Raw genomic sequence first — 13,883 nt, 5'->3', positions numbered from 1 at the left:
CTGATCAGCCCAATGTGAAGACCCTCCAGCACCTATACTAAAATAAGTACACATGAAGCAAGCGTGAGACTGGCTATGCTTACATTCACAATGGAGAGTCAGGAGCAGTGCCAACAATTCACGCAACAGCCAGCAGCTATCTCTCCCCCCCCCCCCCCGTAATATATAGAAGAAGCCAAACATCAAGAACCCAGCTATCAAAATTCTAGCAATGTTCCAGCCTGGATGGAAGATGGGCCACATCTCTCCATATGATACTACCTGGACCCTGTGATCATTTCCCCAGGGAGGTTCGGCTGGCACCTTCATTATGCACCTTTAAACGCCAGGCAAAAATGTTTCTTTTCAATCAGGCCTTTTGGATGATTAACGTCCTACACCCTTTTAAATGTGTTTGTGGGAAAGGGTGCCAGAGTGGGGCCATTGGTGTGTGTGTTAGTTCATTTTTATAATGTGTTTTGTGCTTTTATCTTGCATTTTAATCTTGTAGACTGCTCTGAGATCAAGGAAGGGCAGTATACAAAATAAATAAATAGACAAATAAATAAATAACGGAAAGCAGCTGGAATCCCATAAGTTTTAGTTCTGATGATGGCAACTGTTGTGCTTGTACTTCATGTTTCAATCCGTCAGGAAACTGTTTTTCAACAAAGTTTCTACTGAGTGTTTCTACACTAAGGAATGCAAACATGCAAGACTACCTTTCTCAATTAACTCAGATGCTTGATCTTATTCATGAACTGTGAGCAATTATAACACCCCAAACACAGCAACTATACTTTGAATAACTAGTTAACTGATGAAGAACAAGTTCTCCCAGAGGCAAAATTTAACAATACAATTACATTAAGCTTAATTCCCTCCCAACCTCCCTAGTCATTCACGTCATGCTTCATAGCATCTCCAGAAGATTACCAAAGCCTGTTTTCATCTCTCCAGTCTTGTGAGAAAAGCCAACCCAGTCAATTTAATCAGAAGCCATTTTAGTTCCATTAACTTTATGACAGGTCCAACTCTTGTCAAAAATGTGAATCCTTAAAAACAGTGTCAAAATGTTTTACCATTTAAGGAGGATAGAATTACTACTTACTAGAGAAAGGGATATTATCTCTAGTGAAGTGAAGTACCTACACTTACTTATAGAACAAAAGCCTTAGGGAGAATGTTGACTGTTATGCATTCAATATATGCTGGACAAGAAACATGCCTATCAGTGCTATTTGCTTCAAAAGAAAATATACCTGGATCTGGGGGGGGGGGGGGGGAGACCAACCAAAGAAGTTGATGTAAATTCATATGCTTGCTAGAAGGCTTACTTTTAAGCAGACAGGCTACATTTCTACTTGCAGTACTACTGTAAGAGACAATAGCCATAATTATGCACACAGTTAGCCACACTTAAATCAATAAGATTTAATTGTGCTTAAAATGGGACAGCAGTGTGCCACTAGCTTTAATTTGATTTGAGAAGGGTAATAAACATTTAGCATGTGATGCACCCACACTTCAAACAAAATTAATGGCCTCCTTCCTCCTCCTGTCCATTAAAAATCAAGGTACTCCCTTGTGATTCAAATCTGATTATCAAAAAACTTGCTAGGTAAATATAATCAAAGTCAATAAACCTAAGCCAAATGCCTAGTATGGCATAACTGGTTTGCTTTTTTCCACCGCGAACAATTTATCACAGCAACCTACCATTAACCTACCAGCAACCTATCATTAACACGTATGGACAAATAATAAGTGTTACTTTTATTATTTCAACATGTACCGGTAATTGCTTTAAACCATAAATCAGAAACCTGTGGCTCTCCAGTTCTTGTTCCCATCAGTTCTAGTCAGTGTGACCAACCGTCAGTAATGATGTGAGTTTGAAGGACCACATACCGTAAGTTGCTTAAACCATCTCTAGTTTAAACACTGCACATGAGGCAAGTGCTTCTGAAATGTAACTCCTCTGACCTTTCGTAAATCTGTTCTACCTTGAATTTAACTATACTTAGGTGGCTTTCCTTAACCAATCGCAGTCAGAACTTGAAGAGGGCTATTCCTTCATTACATTTTGTACAACTCTATCTTAATAAAATCTCTCCTTTCTATAATGAACTACCACAATTCTGTATGAATAAGTTGCAGAGTGTTCTGAAGAATAGTAGTATTATTTAACCAAAAACAACAAAACCTGTAAGTAGAGACATGTGACAGCATCAATCAATGCATAATTTGGAACAAAGGCTCAGAGACAAAAGCACCGGAAAGAAGAACTAACATCTTTCAGCTTGGACATTTTCAATGCACCACAGGTTTCACTGTCATCTTCTGTACAACGCAAAAACAAGGATGCTCTCCTACAATATAAGACCACACACATAGGCTCTCTTGTCAAGCCTGGTCCATAACCGCCTTGCCATCGTTTTTTTAACACACTCGCCCGCTTCAACTAATGCTTTCTATGCACAATAACTGCTCTCCCTTTATCTTTGCCCTTTAAAAGGATTCCCTGCGAACATCTGCAAGCTACTCGAACACAACAAGTCTGCCAAGCTTTAAAAATAATTGCCACAAGCCTAGGAGCAGCTGCAAGCCGTAGTGGTTATACGTGCACTTCGCGGAGACAGCGTGCCTCTGAATACAGCAAGATAAGGCTCTATTTTCCCACCACCAACCTGCTTCCCATAACTATCTGGCTGGCCAGGGTGGGAAAAAGCATCTGCCCCAGCAGGACTCCTCTCATACCCTTTAAGGCTTTCTCCAGATGAATACACCTACCATTCTGTCACTTAAGTCTCATTAATTTTATAATGAAATGATTTTATTATTTTACTGTTGTTAGCCGCTCTGAGCCTGGCTTCTGCTGGAGAGGGCGGGATATAAATAAAATTTCATTATTATTATTATGGGTGATTAAAAAATAATAATACCTATTTCCCAATATTTTTTGTTTTCCCTCCACTGCTATCCAAATCCCCACAACAGGAGTGGCTCAATCTCCTCTTCCCAAATCTCTCCCCCACCCCCCATCCCCCAAGGAAGAGATGGGGGTCCCTTCTCTCACCGCTAGGCAACACTACCCACCCCGCCCGTGCTGCCTTACCTGCATGCCTGGCGCTCCGGGGTCCACGCCCGTGTCTAGGACGGCCAGGAGCACTCCCCGCCCGTCATACTCCGGGTACCGGGACAGGAAGGAGGCAGCGCCGGTCTCTTTCTTGGGAAGAAGCCCTTGGAAAGGGTACTGCTCCTCACCGGCCACCGCCGCCATGTTGGATGAGCAGAGAGAGAAAGCGAGAGACAGAGAAGGCGAGAGGAGAGTGACCGGGCACGCACGCGACGCCGGCGCCGGACCGGGTGACGTCACTGACTCGACGCGAGCCGGGCGTGAGGCTTCTGTTCGCGTCAGGCGCATGCGCAATGCCCCCCACTCAGGCCAATGAAAGCGCAGCTATCAGGTGCTACATGCGCCCCGCAGAGGCTTATGTAGATTTCCGAGCCGGGGCGGGGCGGTAGCTGCGAGCCGGCGCGCAGCCACTCAAGTTGTAGCGCGAGGAGAACCCGCGGAGCCGATTGGTCCTCGCGCCGCGCCAATAGGGGAGGGAGAACCCGGCTCTTGATAAAGGCGGCGAACAGCGCCCGCCCTTGCCGCCTTTAGCCCTTTTATCGGCTCTGGCGTTTTATGTTGAAATTGGTTTTTAAACGCAGGCAGCATGCAGCCCTAAAGCCCCACCCTTCCCGGAAAAGCATAAACATCGCAGGAAAACGTTGCGCCGAAGTTGTAGCGCTGCGTCCAGTGAGACAATGCAATAAAGGGAATATTACAGCTACCTCTTTGAAGGCGTCGGCATTTCTTTTTCTTTCTTTCTTTTTTCCAGCTAAAGCTTTTGACCTTTTTAGACCTTTTTTACCCACCTGAAAGAGCTATCCGTCCAAACTTTTCGTTTGCCACTACCTGGTTATCTGCAGATGCTCCAAAGAATCTCAAAATGAGCCACACTGGTGTGGCAGGAAGATTCAAGGACAATCAAAGAAACTTTTAAAACATTTCAGTATATAGTAGTACTAAGTATAGCATAGTATAGTATAGAAATTATTATATATAGAATACACACACACACACACACACACACACACACGGGGAAGCCCAGCCAGATGGCCAGGGTTTAATTAATAAATTATTATTATTATTATTATTATTATTATTATTATTATTATTTCTTTATATTAAATTGACATATATACATACAAACCTATACACATGCAGTGGTACCTCGGGTTAAGAACTTAATTCGTTCTGGAGGTCTGTTCTTAACCTGAAACTGTTCTTAAGCTGAAGCACCACTTTAGCTAATGGGGCCTCCTGCTGCTGCCGCGCCGCCGGAGCACGATTTCTGTTCTCATCCTGAAGCAAAGTTCTTAACCTGAAGCACTATTTCTGGGTTAGCGGAGTCTGTAACCTGAAGCGTCTGTAACCCGAGGTACCACTATACAGTGCTATTTCTCTAGAGAAAGAGGTTCCAGAACTCACCATGAACATCCCCCTTGTTCTTGTATAATGGCAATGGCGCCCACCTGAGAGATACTACAACTGAGTTCTGGCAAGTTCAGGCTGGAAAAAATGCTGTGCACTTAGGGTTTCTGACGGCATCTTCTAGTTTCTTCTTCTTCATGCCTCTCTCTTCCAGCAAGTTGTGGCTGAAATAAGGCGCGCGCTCTCTCTATCCAGAAACAGTATCTACTCCTCTCTTCAAGAGTGTTGGCTATTCTACAGTTCTCCACGACAAAGGATCGGAAAAGAGCAAGACTTCTTTGCACTGATGAAATGAGAGTATGTTTGTCTCAAATTAGACCAAATATGGATGAGATACCTGGCAAATGCAAGCTCATACCCTTTGTTGAGTTTACAAACAAGAAAAGAACAGGCTTCATACTAAGCTTTCTATTTATTCTGGAGTTCTTGAGGAAGCAACCACAATTACAGTAGCAGTATAACAGAGAATGTTACAACGTATCATTGTGCTAATGACTGCCAGCGTAAATACCCGTTGGCATAATCTATTTGCGTTTATTAAACAGCATGCAAACTTAAACACTTTTTAATGCAATATGCCTGGGCGGAAAGCAAGCTCAAGCTGGTTTGCTAGTTAAAGCATTTTGGAAGTCGTGTTAATTTTAAAGTAGATTGTATAAAATTAAACACATGGGCTTCTATCTAAAGCAGTCTTGCATGAGCAGAAAGCACTTCTACACCTACAAGGTGAATTCCCTATTTTCACAATTCCCTGTATTTGCTACATAGCCTGCACTGCATCCTGTGTTGTTATGGAAGCACCCAAAATCCTCAGAAGCAGCTTTTTGAGGTGCAGTGAGCATTAGTGTACAGTGAGCCTGTGTTACTTCAGCGAAATGCTTTCTGCTTGTACATCAAAACCTTTGGATCCATATGAGCCAGTAGTTTTACAGGTCTTCGTAAGAATGGCTAAGCCTGTTAAATGCTTGGTGCATTTTAAAAATTTGAATGCATGCATTTGTTTACATATTTACCTTGCCTGCTAACAGAAATCGTGTCTGCTTACAATATATCTGAAGCAGCATACAATAATCAGGATAAGAGTTCCTCACTCAGGCTGCTGATGAACGTGACTTGTGATTTGAGAGGCACAGAGGAGCAAAGATGTTTACAGAGAGCCAGTGTGGTGTAGTGGTTAAGAGCGGTAGACTCATAATCTGGGGAACCGGGTTCGCGTCTCCGCTCCTCCACATGCAGCTGCTGGGTGACCTTGGGCTAGTCACACCAGTGGCGTAGCGTGGGGGGTGCAGGGGGGGCCGGCCACACCGGGCGCAACATCTGGGGGTTAGGGGGCACAAATCCACGGGTTAGGGGGCGCAAATTACTTGCCTTGCCCCAGGTGCTGACAACCCACGCTACGCCACTGAGTCACACTTCTCTGAAGTCTCTCAGCCCCACTCACCTCACAGAGTGTTTGTTGTGGGGAGGAAGGGAAAGGAGAATGTTAGCCGCTTTGAGACTCTTTCGGGTAGTGATAAAGCGGGATCTCAAATCCAAACTCTTCTTCTTCTAGTTCAGGGGTGGGGAACCTCTGGCCCACAGACCACATTTGGCTCTGCATTTTCCCCAAACCACACCCATCCCTTATCAGGTGCAGGGCAGACAGAGACAGCATTATTTGTGCAGAACTAGTGCACAGAAAGTAGGTAGTTTTTCCAGCCCTAAGCTTGGTCCTTGGGAAGCACCAAGCTCAGGGTTTCTAAAGCGCTTTGTGCTGTACTTCCAAACACTCAACATGGAATAATAGAAGTGTAGCATTGGAAAGGACCCCGAGGATCATCTAGTCCAACCTCCTGCAATGCAGAAATATGCAGCTGTCCTATATGGGGATTGAACTTGCCACTTAAAACTAAAGCATCCATGACAGATGGCTTTACAACCTCTGCTTTGAAACCTCCAAGGAAGGAGAGCCCACCACCTCTTGTGGGAGTTCGCTCCACAGTCAAACAGCTCTTGCTGTCAGAAAGTTATTCCTGATGGGTTTTTTTTGGGGGGGGGATTGTACACATGGACATAGGCAGGAGTTATGGGGGGGACACACCCGCCTGTCATCATTGTCTGTCTGGCTCTGTCCAGCAGATTCAGAATGAAATGTCCTGATAGCTGTTCTTTTAAATTACAGTCGTACCTTGGTTCATGAACACCTTGCAACTTGAACGTTTTGGCTCCCGAATGCTGCAAACCTGGAAGTGAGTGTTCCAGTTTGCGAACGTTCTTCGGAAGCCAAACGTTCAGCATGGCTTCCGATTGAGTGCAGAAAGCTCCAGCAGCCAATTGGAAGCCATGCCTTGGTTTTCGAATGTTTTGGGAAGTTGAACAGACTTCTGGAACGGATTCTGTTCAAAAACCAAGGTATGGCTGTACTTTCTTTTGACCCCAAGTGCTCAGAAATCTCTTTTGAAGTTTCTACAATTTCTACTTGTAGTTAAGTATTTTTATTTATGATTTAGGGCAGGCATAGGCAAACTCGACCCTCCAGATGTTTTGAGACTACAATTCCCATCATACCTGACCACTGGTCCTGTTAAGCTAGGGATGATGGGAGTTGTAGTCCTAAAACATCTGTAGGGCCAAATTTGCCTATTCCTGATTTAGGGGGAGCAGCTGACCCCTTGTTCCCTGGCTCCACCCATAATTCTACACCATCTAGGAGTCCCCCCCCCCCATGATTGATGCAAGAAACAGTGGAAGCACTTTTGCTTTAGAATCATAGAGCTAGAAGGGACCTTGAGAATAATCTAGCCCAGGCATAGGCAAACTCGGCCCTCCAGATGCTTAGGGACTACAACTCCCATTATCCCTAGCTAACAGGACCAGTGGTCAGGGATGATGGGAATTGTAGTCTTGAAACATCTGTAGGGTTGAGTTTGCCTATGCCTGATATAGTCCAACACCCTGCAATGCAGGAATATACAGCTGTCTCATACAGGGATTGAACCTGCAACCTTGGCATTATCAGCACCATGCTCTAACCCAGCAACCTTTTTCAGCTGTGGGCCGGTCCACTGTCCCTCAGACCATGTGGTGGGCCCATATTTTTTTTTTGGAGGGGGGTGAACAAACTCCTATGCCCCACAGATAACCCAGAGATGCATTTTAAATAAAAGCCACACATTCTACTCATGTAAAAACACCAGGCAGGTCCCACAAATAACCCAGAGATATTTTAAATAAAAGGACACACTCATGTAAAAACATACTGATTCCCGGACCATCCACGGGCCAGATTGAGAAGGAGATTGGGCCAGATCCGGCCCCCAGGCCTTAGGTTACCTACCCCTGCTCTAACCAGCTGAGCTATCCTCACCTACCCACATGACAGCTGTTAGTTAGGTCCTTTTTGGACTTCTCTGGTTTTGTTTCTGGGATGTTCTGTACAGAAGGAGTAGATCAGGGATAGGCAAACTCCGGCCCTCCTGATGTTTTGGAACTACAATTCCCATCATCCCTAGTTAACAGGACCAGTAGTCAGGGATGATGGGAATTGTAGTCTTGAAACATCTGGAGGGCCAGAGTTTGCCTATGCCTGGAGTAGATCCACTTACTGTCTGAACCAGAGTTTAGTTTCAGGGAGCCATTCTGACTCTCTGTGCCTAGGCCGAAGGCTGGGAGAGCAAAAAGTTGCTGGGGAGCTCTAATAGTGGCACAAAACAGATCCTTAGATAAGGTCTCCCTCTAATCTTTCCAAATAAAACAATGGAGAAAGTATATCTCTGTGACTCATTCAAGCCTGTGCTGGAACAAAACTAGACTTTTGTTTATTTGGGAATGAAATACTGAGCCATTAGGCTAATAGGCTCTTGAGTGGTATTTTATGATCTAGCCAACACTTGTACCATTTTGTAAATGAATGGGATGTCGTATTGCCTGACCAAAAACTGCTGAATTTCCCTTTATAAAAGAAAGGAGAAGCAGTCTGAATCCTAAACGTATTTTATTATTGGACATTGTCTTACAGTAAGAACTATCTCTTGGTTTTAGCAGAATTTGGAGTAGGGGGAAAGGTCTCCTAATATTTTGGTATGTAGGTTTTTAAATATTTTTCATTCTGTAAGTTAGCACAAATATGCAAAGTTTAACATAACCCCTATCTTGCAAGTCTGCGTCTTAGGGAGTTGCCTAGCTAAATGATAACTACTTGTACAATTCCTTTAAAAGCGCAGCAGGAAGCATATTCACATGAATGTCAACAAACTTCCTCCTCCACCTCTTTTTCAAACATTTCTCCCACTTTGATCCTCTATCTCCTCCTCCTCCTCTATCACTTTTGGATATGTGTTCCTTCAAGGGCCAAAGTTGAGGTGAGGAAGCAGCTGCAGTCCTCCCTAGTCTTTTTGTTCCTTTACTGCCAGTGCATATTTACTCAGATGTAAGGCCCATTTCAGGGATGCGGGTGGCACTGTGGTCTAAACCACAGAGCCTAGGGCTTGCTGATCAGAAGGTTGGCGGTTCGAATCCCCGTGACGGGGTGAGCTCCCATTGCTCGGTCCTGCTCCTGCCAACCTAGCAGTTCGAAAACACATCAAAGTGCAAGTAGATAAATAGGTACTGCTCTGGCGGGAAGGTAAACGGCATTTCTGTGCGCTGCTCTGGTTCACCAGAAGCGGCTTAGTCATGCTGGCCACATGACCTGGAAGCTGTATACTGGCTCCCTCGGCCAATAAAGCGAGATGAGCGCCGCAACCCTAGTTGGCCACGGCTGGACCTAATGGTCAGGGGTACCTTTACCTTTACCTTTAAGGCCCATTTCACCCAATAGTGCATACTCTCTAGTACAGTGTTTCCCAACCGGTGTTCCGCGGCACACTAGTGTGCCGCGAGACGTTGCCTGGTGTGCCGTGGGAGGGAGGCGGGCGAGTCGGGCGGCGAGAGGCGGGGTGGCGGCGGCGAGGAGAGGCCGCCCAGCGCGGGGCTCTCGCCGTCTGCCTGCCTGGCTGCCTGCGTGGCGCTGACGTCACGGGGCTGTAACGTGCCCCACATAGGCACACGCGGGGCGGCGAGCGAGCTCCCTCCCACATCCCATCGCCGCTCGCTTCAGCCGGCCTACTGGGCTGTCGCAGGCGGAAGGCCTGCGCATGCGCGAGGTTTTCGCGCCTTCGGGATTCCCTTCACGCCTTCCTCCTCCCGGGGCCTTGAGAGCACGGGAAGCAGCAGCGCGAGACCGGCGTTGAGCCTGGTAGGTATTGCGCTTGCGAAGGCAGTCATTTGGGAAATGAAAACTTGCAAAGCAAGCAACCAGTTCAATCTGAAGTACGTGTATGCTTAATATCCTGTATCTGAAACCTGTTCTGCCCCCTCCCCCACACTTGGTGCCATTTTCATCTACACATGCAGCAGAGTAAGTTGACCCAGAATAGTACCAATTCAGATGGCAGATGGGAGAATGACAGTGCTGAATGCTTTCCCATGTAGAACAGTCCCTGCAAATAAAAACCTAGCATATTTGGAAGAGGGATGCTAGCCTAACCATTACCTTCTATGCTGTTACTATTTTTTTATTTTTTTTTACATAAGTAAAAAGTGACCTTTCCCCATCTGGCATGGTGGTGTGCCTCGAGATTTTTTTCATGAAACAAGTGTGCCTTTGCCCAAAAAAGGTTGGGAAACACTGCTCTAGTAACTATGCTTCGAATTGCTAACACCTCTTTCAGAAGTTCTCCCTCCAAACTCCTTTCTCTGCAATACCTAAACTCTAAAGCAATGGCTCCCTCTTGTGTTCATAGATAACAATAGCATTGCCCATAAGTTGCATTGTTTGCTTCTCATCAGCATTCAATTCCTTTTCTATTTCCATTCCAAACTCAGCTCAACCAGCTTCCTCTGTTTTCCTAACAAACCCCACCCTCAAATTCAAGATATGAATTGTCTTCATTTTCTCAATATTTGTTTCCATGTGAAGACTGAGGAACTTTCATGTTCTATGTGTTGTAGAGAGTTTCATAGTAGGGTATTTTTTTTCCATTTCCAGGCAAGAACTATAGAGCTTTGGATCAAGAGTATAATATTCATTTTTTTTGAAAGAGTTGTATTATTCTGTCTTTCAAACCTTTCATAGATGTTTTTCATCTGGCTAGCATAGCCTGGATTGTTGCTTTGACATTTTAATGGCATCTATTAAATTATGATTTAGATAATGCTACATGTTTTGGTGGCCAAGTAAGCTATAATACATTTGCAAAGTTATCCAGTATGCTCCAGGTAGGTGCTTGCAAGGGTTTATTCAGTTCTTTGTTGTTGTTTTCCATCAGCTAGTTAACCATTACGGATTATTTACATTTTCTCTATTATTTAAGTGGCATTTACATACCACCTAATCACCAGCCTTTCTAAGTGGTAGACATGAAAAATAAACCATACCGAGAATAAAACCAAAAGGCACCCTGCAACTGAACAATTTATCTTATTTATTTTGTTCCCACACATTGCCACGAGCACTTTCGCATCATCAATCTGAGGATGAGGGGGTTTGTACGAACGCAGTCAATCAATGTATTATGTAAATGCTTCTAGACAAAGATTGTCAGGACAATCTCTGCCCCCCCCCTGCCAACACACATTTTAAAAACTTCGTTTGATGATCACCCACCCACATGTGTCTACTAGTTTTCACAGCCCTATCTGTCAAGTACTGCAAACTTCTCTGAGCAAGAAAATCAGATCCCTGAAAATGACCTTAGAATCATATTCATACCAGGGGGCGGGCTGGTGTGGAGGACTCCCTGGTCCTGAATGGTGTAACTGTGCCCCTGAAGGACCAAGTGAGCAGCCTGGGAGTAATTTTGGACTCACAGCTGTCCATGGAGGCGCAGGTCAATTCTGTATCCAGGGCAGCTGTCTACCAGCTCCACCTGGTACGCAGGCTGAGACCCTACCTGCCTGCGGACTGTCTCACCAGAGTGGTGCATGCTCTAGTTATCTCCTGCTTGGACTACTGCAATGCGCTCTACATTGAGCTACCTTTGAAGGTGACCCGGAAACTACAACTAATCTAGAATGCGGCAGCTAGACTGGTGACTGGGGGCAGCCGCCAAGACCACATAACACCGGTCTTGAAAGACCTACATTGGCTCCCAGTACATTTCCAAGCACAATTCAAAGTGCTGGTGTTGACCTTTAAAGCCCTAAACAGCCTCGGCCCAGTATACCTGAAGGAGCATCTCCACCCCCATCGTTCTGCCCGGACGCTGAGGTCCAGCGCCGAGGACCTTCCGGTGGTTCCCTCATTGCGAGAAGCAAAGCTACAGGGAACCAGGCGGAGGGCCTTCTTGGTAGTGGCGCCTGCCCTGTGGAATGCCCTCCCATCAGATGTCAAAGAGATAAACAACTACCTTACATTCAGAAGACATCTTAAGGCAGCCCTGTTCAGGGAAGTTTTTAATGTGTGACATCTTAGTGTATTTTTTGTCTTTGTGGAAGCCGCCCAGAGTGGCTGGGGAAACCCAGCCAGGTGGGCGGGGTACAAATAATAAATAGTAATAATAATAATAATAATAATAATTATTATTATTATTATTATTATTATTAAGAGCAGCATGGCTTGTACAGCCTTCCTTCACTCTTGCTAGAACTTGTGCTAGCAGAGCACTCTGCAAACTGGACTGTGAAGGTGCATCCATTTATCCTCCACAAGGTGGTTTTGGCACAGGAATAAAAGTTCCCAACGATTCTGTTAGAAGGACGGAGAGTGCTTAGACTGGTCCCTGGTGCCTCTGCATTTAATTAATAATACCAAAATGATGGTTTCCTGCATCCCTCCAGGGACAACTTCTGTTATGAGTGGCGAAAGCAATAAATTCCTTATCAATTATTCAGGTACGTCTGGAAACCTTTTAAGCATTGAAAGGAGGCGCTTATTACCCTGAAGCTCCAGATGCTGCAACTTTATTATTATTTATTGGGTTTATGCGCTGACCTTGACCGTGAGGTCCCAGGGCGGGTTACAACAATAGAAAAATGCAATATTAAAATTGGTCAGAACGATCTACGTTCAGAAGACTAGGGCGAGTCATATATATGCAGAGTCAAAGGCCAGAGGTTACTGACTCAGTTTGGAGGGCAAATCTGTGTAAATGGTGAAAGGATCAATGGGAACAGTGGGCTGCACAAAAAGAGGCGGCCTGATGGGTTCAAACAGGCCTGAATGTCTACCTTAAGGGCAGAAATGTCTCTGCCTGCTTGCCCAGACCCTGCTAGAATGTGGGAAACACAAGACATGGGCAATGTTTAGTCGAATGAGCCGAGATCATGAACCAGATCATATGTTCAATGTGGTTTCTCTTCAATAGTTTTACACTGAGACACAAGCTGAGGAGTAGCTAACCTTTTCTGATTCATTGCAGTTATCTGGGTTGAAGTGTGTTCAACTTGTGAAAGTGTAAAGGTAAAGGTACCCCTGACCATTAGGTCCAGTCATGGCCGACTCTGGGGTTGCGGCGCTCATCTCGCTTTATTGGCCGAGGGAGCCGGCGTACAGCTTCCGGGTCATGTGGCCAGCATGACTAAGCCGCTTCTGGCTAACCAGAGCAGCGCACGGAAACGCCGTTTACCTTCCCACCAGAGCGGTACCTATTTATCTACTTGCACTTTGATGTGCTTTCAAACTGCTAGGTTGGCAGGAGCTGGGACTGAGCAGCGGGAGGGTTCGAACCGCCGACCTTCTGATCAGCAAGTCCTAGGCTCTGTGGTTTAACCCAGAGCACCACCCGTGTGTGAAAGTGTATGGTGTGGCTAATATGTAAAAGTGGCAATAGTGCTCGAAACTGCATTCAAAAAGACTTTAGCATCAACTATTCTACACCATTTTGATCATTATTCAGTTTAGAAATCTGGGAAGAGTCACGCTTCCTGATTAATATTTCAAAATAATATTATTTTGGGAGATCTAATATCTCTGTATCTGTTGGAGGAAGTCTGCTTTGAATGGTTGTGTTAATTATTTAAAGCTCCCCTAGAGGTTTTTACCAAATAGCGGGAAAGAAATGTTTGAAATAATATAATGAAAATGAAGGTGTGCAGGTTTCCCCTACTCCTTAGCTGAAAAATAAATCCCAGAGCAACGTACAAAGATCAGAAATGAGACAATCTAACAAGGACACAACACAAAAGGAAGATGGGCGAGGAGGCAGGAGAGGAAAAGAAAGCAAACTCTTTAATAGTTTGTGCTGGTCCCGGGGGTAAGGTACCTTGGGTGTAGCAGAGTCCACACGAAGAGGGGCAAGGTCCGAGGCAGAGAGCCGGGCGGGGAACAGGTACGCTGGAACAGGAGGCTGTGCAGGGAACAGGAACACCGGATGGTCGGGAACAGGAGGCCGAGCAGGGA

At 45.3% G+C, this 13,883-nt stretch overlaps 1 protein-coding gene across 4 annotated transcripts in view; it reads right to left on the bottom strand.

Moving 5' to 3' along the window:
- TPP2 (tripeptidyl peptidase 2) overlaps positions 1-3,401 on the bottom strand; it is a 41,613-nt gene extending 38,212 nt beyond the window's left edge. The window contains exon 1 of one of the 4 annotated variants that reach the window (XR_014525560.1): positions 3,098-3,401. Coding sequence is in view for 2 of the 4 variants with exons in the window: in XM_083501068.1 (XP_083357194.1) it covers positions 3,098-3,262 (165 nt within the window). In the remaining 2 variants the exon portion in view is untranslated. The remainder of the gene's footprint in view (positions 1-3,097) is intronic. The other 3 variants (XR_014525561.1, XM_083501068.1, XM_083501069.1) reach the window with 3 other exon arrangements.
- Between the last annotated feature and the right edge of the window lie 10,482 nt (positions 3,402-13,883).

Source organism: Podarcis liolepis (genome assembly GCF_965112155.1).
Source record: "Podarcis liolepis genome assembly, chromosome: 4".
In the NCBI taxonomy this organism is placed as follows: domain Eukaryota; kingdom Metazoa; phylum Chordata; class Lepidosauria; order Squamata; family Lacertidae; genus Podarcis; species Podarcis liolepis.
The sequence above is the reverse complement of the archived record's forward strand: the minus strand, read 5'-3'. Positions and strand labels throughout refer to the sequence as shown.